The following is a 12,129-nucleotide window of genomic DNA, read 5'->3' as shown; positions in this document are numbered from 1 at the left end:
AGAGAACCGAGATTCAGTCAAGTATTTCAGCAGCAGAAATTACTTTGCCAAGAAGACAAGAGTTCGAAATGCTTCAAATGTTCCACCTCACTTTCTTTGCTAGCATGCAACCAGGAATTATTTCTCAAGTATGGCCGAAAGACAAACATTTTGTTTTGCTTTCGTGAGCAATGCATGCCTGCAATTAGAGCTCGCTTGCACGCCTCGTCAGGCTTGCGTTGTAGGGAGTCGGCATAGGAAATGCTCATCTCCATGTCCGTTAAATGTTGTTCAAAGCTTAGCCAATTAGCTTAGACCCCTCAATACGGAGAGGTCTCGAAACTCTACCACGCACTCTGGACAAGTAGAAAATTCAGATATTGAGAGAAACAGGAGGAGTCTCGGGTACTGCATGGCCAGCTCGGACCCCTCGACTCAATTTCAACTGGTGAAGAGGACCTTTATGACCACCACCCACCAAATTGAAAATATCAATGAAGGACAAAAACGTTGGTAGTCCCATTACGAAAAAAGAAGGTGGCGTCTGCACTGCAGTTTATTCTAAAAAATATGCGCAATCGAACAGCCATATGACGCAAAAGCCCACAGCATCCTTATATTGTGACGCAGACCCATCAGAAACCGAGGCAGACAATCCTATAAATGTAGCTGGTCTAAATATATGCACCACTGGCAGACATCCATGTGGCGGCAGTCTTCCCCACTTCCGTATCAACATTATGATGCAACGGTTCGTTTTCCCGTTGCATACAGCAGCTCGCCACAGTGATTCGAACAGGCGACATATGTATCTCCGATTGTATCCTGACTGTCATATCAAAACTACGGCGGCATGGTACAAAGCGTAGTTCCGTGTGCCTACGTCTCATGGCGACAAAACTGGCGCTGTTGTTCTCCGCCCGGCACTCGTCGACGAATCGTCTGCTACTTGCTGCATTCACGTCACGTGTTTTGGTAACCTCAATTTTGTTTGTCACACAATGTGTATATATATATATATATATATATATAATTTGGAACTAACGCTTTGAGGTCTGGCATTGAAACAACAAACAGACGACACCCTTTTGCCGTCGGTTATAGTTCGCATGCAAGGCCGTAGCGAAGCAGTCGCTGCGCACTTTCTCTGAGGAGTGATTGAAATGAAGACATAAAAAAGACAACTTATTTCGCACCATTCTAGAGATCTCGCTAAAAGTCAACAAGAAAAGGATCGAAAGTTTGGCGTTTGGCTGTTTTCTGCGTCGCGGGATGCCGAACTGTTCAGAAGGTGGCAGCTTGCAAGCTCTTCAGCGTGCTGACAAGAGGTGCAGCCGCAATCCGTTGGGTGCGAGTGCCATTTTTTGCGAACAGTTTCTCGAGCGGAACTACAAACGTGTCAATGAAGTACGGTGTTCTAGAACACTGTAATAGAAGACAATGCCCCATGGTCACACCCACGATTAAAGAAAAATATGTCGTGGCTTATGTCCTGCCCTATGCTCCTGCTTACCTGTGAAGATGCTCGCTAAAGGAAAGACGAAAAATTTGAAAGGTTGCTGCCGAAGCAAGGCTGCCAGAAAAGACAGCCGCGACCTGCATGAGGCAATGCTGGACGAGGCAATAGTCTCAGGTTCAAGTGAACGTGGTACCGAAATGTTGTTGTTGTGGCCGTAGGAAAAAGGAAAAAGAAAATGCACGGGCCTGCTACCGGCTCTGTAGCTGAGCCACCTCCGCTGCCTCGTGCAGACAGATGAGAAAATAGAGAAGAAAGTAAAAAGAAGAGGGAGAGAAAGACGCGCGCCACAACAGCAGCCGTCGTCTACCACCGAAGCAGTGGCGGGTGCAATGACGGCCTAAAACAGATAAATTTCGGTGGCTGGCCAGCCCCCGCCGCAAAAGGCGTCGACCTACCGTCCCAGCTCCGTAGTAGGGCCAGGAACTGCCACCCCCGAAATGTCCTCCATGTCCAGTTGATGGTGTTGATTTGCGGTTGGCCCACATTACTAGAGGCATGACTTAGAGATTCCGCTGCTTGTGTGTTTCTGAATTGCAAAAAAAAAAAAAAAAAAAAAAAAATGGACAGAGTATCGGCCGTAGCCCGTATTCAGAGTTTGCGTAGTTATCGAAGTATCGCTCTCACGTAACCTCAAGTCATCTGATTGGTCGAAACGCTGGAACCGGGTGTTGCCGCTGCGGAACCGGAAGAGGTGACATCATGTTCCGGCGTTTCCACCAATCAGATGACTCGAGGTCGTGGATATAACGACACTTTCGATAACGACGCAAACTCAGTATGCGAGGCCTGGTAAACGTAATACTCCCGGAGCACTGCACGCCGAAACTCCGAGCCACCGTCCATGCAAGGGCTGATAAAAGATGTGAAAACGCGCGAAAAAAAAAAAAAGAAAAAAAAATCCCACGTTGAAACGCGCGCTTCGAACGACGCATCGGCGCGTTTTCTTGTATGTATGCGACTTTATCTCAATAACATTATTGTATGCGTGATGTTTGCTGCACTTTCAGCAAGGCATCGTTTTACAAAACAAGCTTGAACGTTCAATCACATTTTATATTCGCGATCAAAGTAGAGCTCTGTTTTAATATATTATGACATTGTCTACTGATGGCGCGGGACATTAAAAAAAAATATCAGGAACGAGGAAGTAATGGCCGCGGCATTTGCAGTTGCTGACGTGAAAAATAGAGAACGCAAAAAAAAAAAAAAAAAAAAGCAACGAGCTGAAGGTAACAAAATGTTTTGAACTCCGTTCTTCTGCCGCTGTAACATTTTCAAGTCTCTTTCTAATTTCCGAAATACAGTTTGTTCGCAATAAAATCATTTGCGCTTGAAAAGAATGCATCGAGTCGCTTTCAGTCGTGTCTGGTGACGGCGGCCGGCAACGTTCGCGCGCCGGGCTTTCACTGGTGGCGCTACCGTCGCGTCATGATAATAATAATAATAATAATAATAATAATAATAATAATAATAATAATAATAATAATAATAATAATAATAATAATAATAATAATAATAATAATGGCAGTGGCTTGTTCCGGTTATTATGTTTAGCAATGAGAGTCGGATCCTCTTCTGTTGATTCCCATTGACCGAACTCTTCCATAGGCCCCATTTCGGCGGTTATGTCCACCTTCCTTCCATTACAGCGCGGGTCAGGTGTCCACAGAGCAAGTGTGATAGATACTGCGCCTTTCCTTTCCTGTGAACCAATTTCTTCTTATTATTATTGCGCTCTGCATCTTGTCTCCGCTTGGCAAGGCGTTCTTATATTTATTGGGGCGTCTAAGCTGCTCTGCATCTTGGCCTTCAGAGTGGCGACGAGGCGCGCGACAACTGCGCACTGTGACGTCACTCTGCTGAGGCAGTTGCTAGGCAACGGCTCAAGCTCACAGTGCGGCTACCGCCAAAACGGCGCGACGCGCGTATTGTAGCTCTCGCTTCAAAAATACGCGCGTGAGCCTCACCGGTCAGCACACCTACTCATCTAGATACTGTATCAAAACTGTGATACAACCGTTCGTTATAAAGAGTTCCGGGTGGTGTCACATGCTTTCTCCTTGCATTTAACATGCAAGCTGGAGGCTAACTTACGACCGGGATTCGAACCAACGACTTATGTAGCACCTCTAACTGTACGCCTCCAAACCGAAGTTCCAGCGATTGCACCGTTCCCAGAAGCCGCCAGTTGTTGTTGTGGCTGTAGGAAGAAAGAAAAGAAAATGCACGGGCCTGCTACTGGCTCTGTAGCTGAGCCACCTCCGCTGCCTCGTGCAGACAGAAGAGAAAATAGAGAAGAAAGAAAAGAAGAGGGAAAGAAAGACGCGCGCCGCAACAACAGCCGTCGTCCACCACCAGCGGTGGCGTGTGCAATGACGGCCTACAACAGATAATAATTCGGTGCCAGGCCAGCCCCCGCTGCAAGCAGCGGTGACCCACCTGCACCAGCCCCATCAGGACAGAGCTGCCTGAAGCACGTCAGTCTACGTCCAATACGCAAACGCACACACCGAATACAACCAGCCGAAATACGTTTAATACGTAAAGCCTCAGTGGAAAACGTTTCACCCGCCGCTTTCGCATTACTAAAGACTAGCGTATCTGTATATTTTTTTCCCTCTCTCCTTCCCGACTTATTCCTTATTTTTATTTATTATTTTTTTTTAACAGAAAAGGGAAGGGCTAAATTGAGTTCGTCAGCTAATTTCTAGGATTGCATTACTTTGTAAGATTTTTTTTTTTTTTTTTTCATTATTCGATCGCGTCATGCGCTGTCCTAAATTCAAAAGCATCGTCGAGCGACTTTTTTTTTTTTTTGTGGACATCTAGCGACTTTGATCGCAAATTTTTAATTATTTCTTTCTCCAGTACTGAGTTTTTGCTTATTGCTGTAGCTTTCTTTTATTCCGTCAATTGTTCAGTGCTAGTCGGATCCCATAGGTAATCGTAGCCTGCTTTGCACTTCTATATTTTTAACTTTACAATACTCAATAGCTATGGGTGCAAACAGTGGTTAAAAGTTTGCGTGGCATTATGAAATTAATTGTACAGACATAGCTGAAAAAAAAAAAAAAAAAAACTCGGCAAAAGTATTTTACTGCTTCAGATTGGCACATAAGAGCTAAAAAATAAATCCCAATTATTTTTATTAGAACTTGAAGGTACTGGACGCGTCGTATAGTCATGTAATTATCAAATATATTTGCACATAGATCTGTGCAAAGGAGAAAAGAAAGAACACTCATAGGTCCCGCACCCTTAAAGAAGAAAATGAACAAGAAAACAAAGCACAACATATTTGCGTGTAAATGCCAACTTGATCTTTAAGTTCAATGGAAATACTCTGGCACTTAAATTCGCCAACAATAAGACGCACGGAACCGCGAAACAAGAAGCGTCGTGGTCTGAAGCCTCTGTGAAAGCCGCTTGCAAGACACCCGATATAGTTGACAGATGGGAAAATGGAAAGAAAGAAATCTTCCATTTCCTCTTGTAAAGGAGAGGCGGGAGAGACGAAATGAAGCTTTGAATATGACGAAATGCTTACATCAACAAAATTGATTGTACCAAATTCAAGATTTAGGGCTCACGGGCAAATAAAGACATTTCATAATCGCAACTATAATCGTCCCCACGGTGTCAGTGACCGTACTCGGTACAAGCGCCTTATAAGTACAGCCTTCCTAATGTTTATCAAGTGCTGAATCGCCGAATGCAACGTGTAAAATGCTTCCCTCGGCTACACTGCTTGCTGTGTTATGTGGTATATAACGATCCATTTTCTTTAACATGATACTTCGGTCACAGATAATCTAAAATACCCCGAGTCTGCTGCAAAAAAGATAATAATAATAATAATAATAATAATAATAATAATAATAATAATAATAATAATAATAATAATAATAATAATAATAATAATAATAAAAAGCCAGCATACACCGCAATTATTCTTTTGCCCTACACTTCAACTTCAATTTAGACCGGTCGTTTATCCAGAGGATGCAAGATGCATCAGAGACACTGTTGCGTTATGCTGTTTGATTTGGCTGCAGAAGGTGCACATTTTTAAACTAATTCTGACTGAACCAAGCACGCATTCCATCCTAGTATGTTTGTAGAGAGAACAGACTACTAATTACTATGTTATGCGATGAACTGCTGCACGGAATAAGCAACCTGTGTGGCGGAAAGAAGCATTTTTACGTTGCATTTACCGACACAACACGCGAAGTGAATAAATGAAAAGACATCTGGCATTATTTGTGAGTGTCGCTTGGTAATTTTTCTTGTTTCGATGAACGGGAGCAGTGACAATACTCACAATAGTAGGATAAAGCATACAACATTAAAAAAAGAAAAAGAAAGAAAGCTGAAGCTGGTAACAAGAGGTCATGTGGCCCACGGCGCCCTGTAATGTTCGGCTGAACAACTACAACAGCAAACGAAATGAGTTGCTCGATGTTTGACATATCAAACAGAGGTTGGAATTTGCTCCGGATTAATGTAGCCCTCCTGAGGACGCTGACAGCACAGCACACTTACAAAGCCATCACAGAACACGAAAGTGTTTGTATTTCGCCTCCAGCGAAATGTAGCCGCTGCAGCCGGGCCGGATCGAACTCGCGACCTTGGTATCGCCAACTTAAAAGACCTATTAAAATTTTTGAGATTACAATTTCGCCTTATTAGCTTCTTGTTTACGTAACACTCAACGATTCACTACATTTCTGTCGGGGTGAGAGACTGTATGGCGGTCCTGAATATGGGCCGAGCTTTACTCCGGATATAAGTACATTCATGCCACAGGAAAACAATGCAAACAACAATGCAATGAAAACAGGCAAAAATTCCGTTTTCACCAGCACAAAAAGGCAAGACAGGACTTTCCCTTTCTTTAGTAACTAGGGCTTAGCCTCCTCTTTTTTAAAGCTATGTATATAAAAGCTATTCTGAATCAACGCTGCGGATATCTACTTGTTGAGCATATTAGTTCGGGAAACTGGCGCCTGAGATAAGGTTACCATCGCCGGGACCTACCCTTCTCAATAGCTTTTGGAAACATTTATATTTGCTCATGAAAATATAATAAAAGGAAAATGAGCGGAAAAAAAGTCCAATGGCCATAGCCGAACACTGCCTACAACAGCACGCGACTGCCGAAGCCCGCCCGACTGTCAGCGCAACGGAGCGAAACTTTCCAGCTGCAGCCTCGCTCGCGCGCGCCGGCATTCGGCCCAGAATGGGCACTCGCGCGCAGCTAGCCTTGTGCACTGCTGTCGTTTCCAGCTGGGTGCAGACAACGCACCGGCATGGACTCGCGTTCTCGCAACAGCACCAAAACGCACCGCTCTCGTCTGATAAGGCAATGCAAGGACGGCGAGCGCACGCTAAGAACAAAACCCAGGTTGAGACAACGACAAAAGCCACCGTGAATCAGACTCCGGGTGACTGAAGCATGCAGTGTCGTATTCGACGAGTCAGAGAAGCACCAGCGCGACACAACTTTCAGCCGTCACGCAAAAAGTAAAGCGGGAAATTGTAGTTTTAGCAAACGGCGGGCAGCTCCACGGGACAACTCTTGCCGCCTGAGCATTCTTGAGCGCATTTCAGATAAAAAACAGTAACGATGCGCACGCACGATCGACGCGTGTGCGAGTGGTCGTTTGAAGCGGCGCCAAATTCGGACATAAACTTGAAGTTGTGGCCCAGAAAGTAACAGCGGCGGTTTTTAGCCGACGCGCCGATATTGCGCAACAGGCTGGTCGCAGGAAAGGAAAGAAACAAAACTTTGGAGTAGTTCTCTCGCTTTCTCTGCTCCCCGCGGGATAGCCGGTTCCGGCAGCCAACCCACAAAACAGCTTCACCGTTTGCATCGTAGACTGGAATCCTATTGCCGCTGGATACAAAACAGATCTTGACAATCGTATGAAGCGGTTCTTAAATCGAAACTACTTTAGAAAGGTTACTGACAAGAGTGATCACCAACTTACCAAAAGCTCCGCAGCCAAAGTTGCTTAGGTGAACTCGAAACTGTTATATCCAAGACGACTTCGAGAGGTTATCCGGCGAGAGCATCCCTCTGTTCGACGAGTCGCGGTTGCAGTCATTGAAGCGAAGATGCTGAAGGCGAAATCAACACAACACGGTTGTTGCCTTGACTGTAAGGGAATATCCCGGACAGCACCCGTTGCTATTACCACGAAGACGGCGGTGCATCGTGTTGCTCGCTTCCGTGACACAGGTGACCACCACTTGCAGGTTAATCCGTGGCCTCGGCAGCGTGGGTCGATGTTGGTGACGCTGAAAGGCTCCAGCAGCGCCGTTTTTCCCGCCGATACGCTCTAGTATCCGAAGAGCAACACTCCGGCTGGCTCCGGCGTACGGCACACACACGGACACCCTGCGCAAAGCTGCGCACGAGTGCCACTCCGCACTGCTGTCGCTGCTGCTGCTGCGCTCGCTGTGCCCGTACGCAGAAGCACCGCGGCACCGCCGTAAAAAAATCAAGGCGCGTATGAAAATGATAGGAGGCCAACGGGCGAGTAAACGCGACGTCGCTGACGTCACTGAGCACCTGACGTCAGAAACTTCCACCGAAGCTTAGGTCACGGTGTTTACGCTTATAATGAAAAAAAAAAGCTTTCGACATCTTATTTAAAATAAGTACTACAGTAAATGCCTAATATGCTGTTATTGTGTACAGGCACCAATCATATGCAGAATTTTCCACTCATGTTGTTACAAGTGGCAGCGGCAGACGCAACATCATCAATTCCGACGGCAAAATAAAGGGAACGGCAAAATAGTGGGCTGCAGCCAGCTGTTGTTGTCACTGTCATGTATCCCTGTTAGTAGCGCATAAGCGCCGGCTTATTTCATTTTTCCCATCGTAATGATCTGAAGCTACCACGTTGAATTGGCGGTCGACATCTGTGAAACGATTTTTGGCTGACAACACGCCGTCGTTGAAAGACATGTCTGATTACAGTTTAGTGCGTCGCGGGAAACTTGTGTTAAAAGGTCGCACGACAAAGTGAGTTGGTTGAGATGCGATCAGTCTTTATACTTCGCATAATCTTGCGGAAAAGTGTAAGTAGGTATGCTAACAGTTTTATTGGACTTCTTGTAGGAAGCATAAGAGCAAGAGCAAGACAAAACAGAATTCAAGTAGCAGCAACGAAAGACTGGAAAGCGAAGACACTGTCAGCCATGGTAATGCTTCGCATACTTTATTTTATTTCGCTGTCCATTTCTCTTCGCAACATAGCAATGCGCTTTTATCGTCTACCGCAGGAGGCTGGTGGGAACTGAAGGAGTTCGATGAGTACACGGGGCCGATAGCTATTGAATTCTCACCGCACTGCTACGTATCCTCCAGAGATGACGGCTTGTTTGTACTTGGCGGGCCTCATCCCCCGGGTAAGAAAATCAGTGGGCATCATTTTGCTGTCTTTACCGCATTTGTGAAATTATGTTCCTTTGCACTCCGATCCGCTGCAGTGAGTTCGGTGTTCGCCTGCTGATATCAAGGTCGCAGGTTCGATCCGCAGGTTGCCCTACCACAGACCACAGCATAACCTGACAAAGCGTTCTTCCTTTATAACAATCTGCTACATTAAATGTTGAATGAAGAGAGTTGCATCGCGATGTCAGCGCATGACGCCAGGCTTTCTAAAAAAAAATCTGTGCCTGTGCACTACTGTGTCTCTCATAGCACTAGGCGCCCGATGACATTATATCCTCTTTTTTCTTGGTGGTTTATATTTTCTAGCTTAGCAAGCTGAGATTGTAGCAGCGCTTCGTACCTTTTTACTGAAATGCAATTGCAGGTCGACAAGTAACTTTACGATTTACGCAATCATAATAGAGGTTGGTTTGGTTAATACAATACAATACAATACAATACAATACAATAATAAGTTTATTTCCAGGTTCAACTGGAGGGTTTCCCGGATAAAAGCTGCCTTCGCAGCTTGACAATGTCCAGGAAACCCATACAAACAGCAGCAGACGAGTGGTAAAAGAAATCTCCAAATCTGTCATACATACAGTAGTCACATTCAATAACAAAAAAATAAATACACATAAAGTAAATGGAACAAAGAGAAAAACAGTTAAAATGCGCACTAATTTAAGAGAAAAATGTCAACTGGGCAAACATTCAGCAATCTACAAACAGAAGCATAAAATCATATTTCAACAAAATATTTGCGCAGCTCGGCTTTTGTGTATCCTATTGTATTTTGATAAGTGTTTAAAACATGGGGCAGGTTGTAAGATAGCATTTGTAATTTATAATCAGTGCACAAACGTGGTACATTCCATGCATTAGTACTTCTTGTGTGCATGTTAGCACGATGAGTCTCCAAAGATGCTAAGGAAGAATTTTTCAGGTTTTAAGAAGAAGGGTCTAACGGCCCCGAGTAAGCTGTCAACGTCATTGTAACTGACCTATTGCCCTTTTTTTTTTTCAGGAGAGGGCCCATTCCCCGAGGAAATCCTTACAGCTGTGAAACTCTCCGACACTAAGCTAGCCTTGAAATCTGGCTATGGGAAATACCTCTCTGTAGATCCAGATGGCGCGGTTGTTGGGCGATCAGATGCCATTGGACCACTTGAACAGTGGGAACCTGTGTTCCAAGACGTAAGTCCCGCCAACACTGTGCTGTTTTGTTGGCGGGACCATGCACTAACATGCTAGCACTTTCTCCCCACAGGGAAAAGTGGCACTCCAAGCCAGCAATAACTGCTTTCTCACAGTGCATGAAGGCACAGACATAAAGGCTAATTGTCCAAAAGCTGGCAGTAATGAAATGATCAAGGTAAGCACGGTCGTAATCCCGAGCAGTTCGCTTTTACTGGCAGTGCTGTCATTCACTTCCACTCAAGTAAGATTTTTATAAGTTTCAAAACTGTTTAACAGCAAAGCTACATTTATCTTAATTGCTCATATTCAGGGAACGATTTGCAAAGCCATTTTAGTAAAGAAAGGTCAGGCACACAAGATCGTGTGTAGAGATGATTAGAGACAGTATCTGTGACCATTTCTGAAACACCTTATAGCAACTCTTTGCAGCAGCATCCCCGGAACAATCTGCATATATATTTCTAGCCATCTGTTGGACTTGTTACATCTTTAATGCACACTGGACTGGAGCTTCATGTTTTATTTTGCCTGAAAGAGGAGGAAATGATTTTTGCTGAATGCAGTAAGCAATCAGATAGACTGAGTAATCTGGCTGGTAATCTGCAGACACATTGTTACTGCTCAGAGTTATGAAAGTTTTTTTTTTTCATTCTACAATAACTTCACATGAATTAGCACTGTCCATAGGAGCCAAACATTCAGAGTACGCATTTTGCAAAATAGGTTCGTGCTGTGGCAAAGGTTGACACTTCAAAGGAAAAAGATGTTCCTGAAGAAGAAAGAGGATCCTTGGGCGAATGTGAAGTCAACTATGTGTAAGTAAAGTTTAACTACAGCATAGACAATGCAGAACTTGATATCGATTTTGGGGCATGTAAGCTGGAAATATAGCCAGTGCCCAACTGTTTGGATTTTCATCTCTGGTGCACGCTATGTATACTGAACATAAAATGGCGAAGGCAAACCTAAAAGCTACCCAGCTGCTGTCCGATTAGTGGTATATTTTTTTCATTAATTGGACGCCAATTTTCTCTTAGAGTCTGCATTGCAAGAGAGCTTTGATATGAGCATGGGTCACATTTTAGGTTGTGAAATGTTGCAATATCAAAGCAAATCACAAATGTAGACAGTTATCAAAGTGAAAATTGTAATTGTACAATTATTTTGCAGGCTCTAAAGAATTCCACTGTTAGTTTTGGCAATAAACTGGAGCTCAGTAATATGTTCCCACTGAACCAGTTATAAAATAGGCTTTGCTTCAGAATGCTTGGCTGCGACATAGCTTCCACTCCGGTTTGCAGTTATGGCAAGTAATGTACGTCAGAAGTGGGACCTCTTACGTAAGGAGATCAAATTGGTTGTCCGAGAATATCCATTGAAGTAATAATCTCACAAGTTGCCTGGCAAAATAGATGCAGGGCAGGCGGCAAGAACAGCACTGCAGACTAGCGCCTTGCTGGTAAATGAACTGTGAGCACGCAAAAGGCAATTCAGTCTTGAATGGCACTTCCCTCATCTGGTGTAATGACACATTGAGCACATTAACGATAATGCAGGATGCTTGGGTTTGCAGTCGCAAAACTTCAGCTGCACTCCAAAACTTGAGAAATCAACGTGTGAAGGCATTCACGGACTGCAGAAGGCTTGAAGCATTTACTGTACACAAGTTTACTATGTGCAACAATGTTAGTTTGTTGTTAATGTATCTTTTGCTTTCTTCAGGAAGAAATTCCAAAGCTTTCAAGACAGAAAACTGAGAGTCAGCCAGCAAGACAGAAAGGACCTGAAGAAGGCCAGGATGGAAGGAAGCCTTCATGAAGCCTTGTTGGATAGGAGGTCTAAAATGAAATCTGACAAGTTTTGTAAATAACTTGAAAACATAGATGCTCTGTGCGTTGTGCATGTCTGCTGTATTTGCACTGCCGTGGTTTACCACTGACAGGGAAAAATAAACAAGACCACAAAGCTAGCCAGTGCACCG

General features: G+C 44.4%; 2 protein-coding genes across 2 annotated transcripts in view; one reads left to right on the top strand and one right to left on the bottom strand.

The window, feature by feature from the left end:
• Positions 1-8,014, bottom strand: part of LOC146191522 (phospholipid-transporting ATPase VA-like) — a 135,632-nt gene extending 127,618 nt beyond the window's left edge. Inside the window, exon 1 of the mRNA XM_084602034.1 lies at positions 7,492-8,014. The gene's annotated coding sequence lies outside the window, so the exon portion shown is untranslated. The remainder of the gene's footprint in view (positions 1-7,491) is intronic.
• A 273-nt stretch (positions 8,015-8,287) lies between these two features.
• On the top strand, positions 8,288-12,117 carry FRG1 (FSHD region gene 1). Its single transcript, XM_084602033.1, has 7 exons — positions 8,288-8,534; positions 8,631-8,713; positions 8,795-8,920; positions 9,976-10,145; positions 10,219-10,323; positions 10,872-10,963; positions 11,871-12,117. Exons 1-7 carry the CDS (start codon positions 8,476-8,478, stop codon positions 12,016-12,018), a joined length of 783 nt encoding a protein of 260 aa, XP_084458159.1. The 5' UTR covers positions 8,288-8,475; the 3' UTR covers positions 12,019-12,117.
• Positions 12,118-12,129: the final 12 nt, after the last annotated feature.

This window comes from Amblyomma maculatum, chromosome 4, assembly GCF_055883805.1.
Source record: "Amblyomma maculatum isolate TAMU_Amacu chromosome 4, ASM5588380v1, whole genome shotgun sequence".
Lineage (NCBI taxonomy): Eukaryota > Metazoa > Arthropoda > Arachnida > Ixodida > Ixodidae > Amblyomma > Amblyomma maculatum.
The sequence above is the reverse complement of the archived record's forward strand: the minus strand, read 5'-3'. Positions and strand labels throughout refer to the sequence as shown.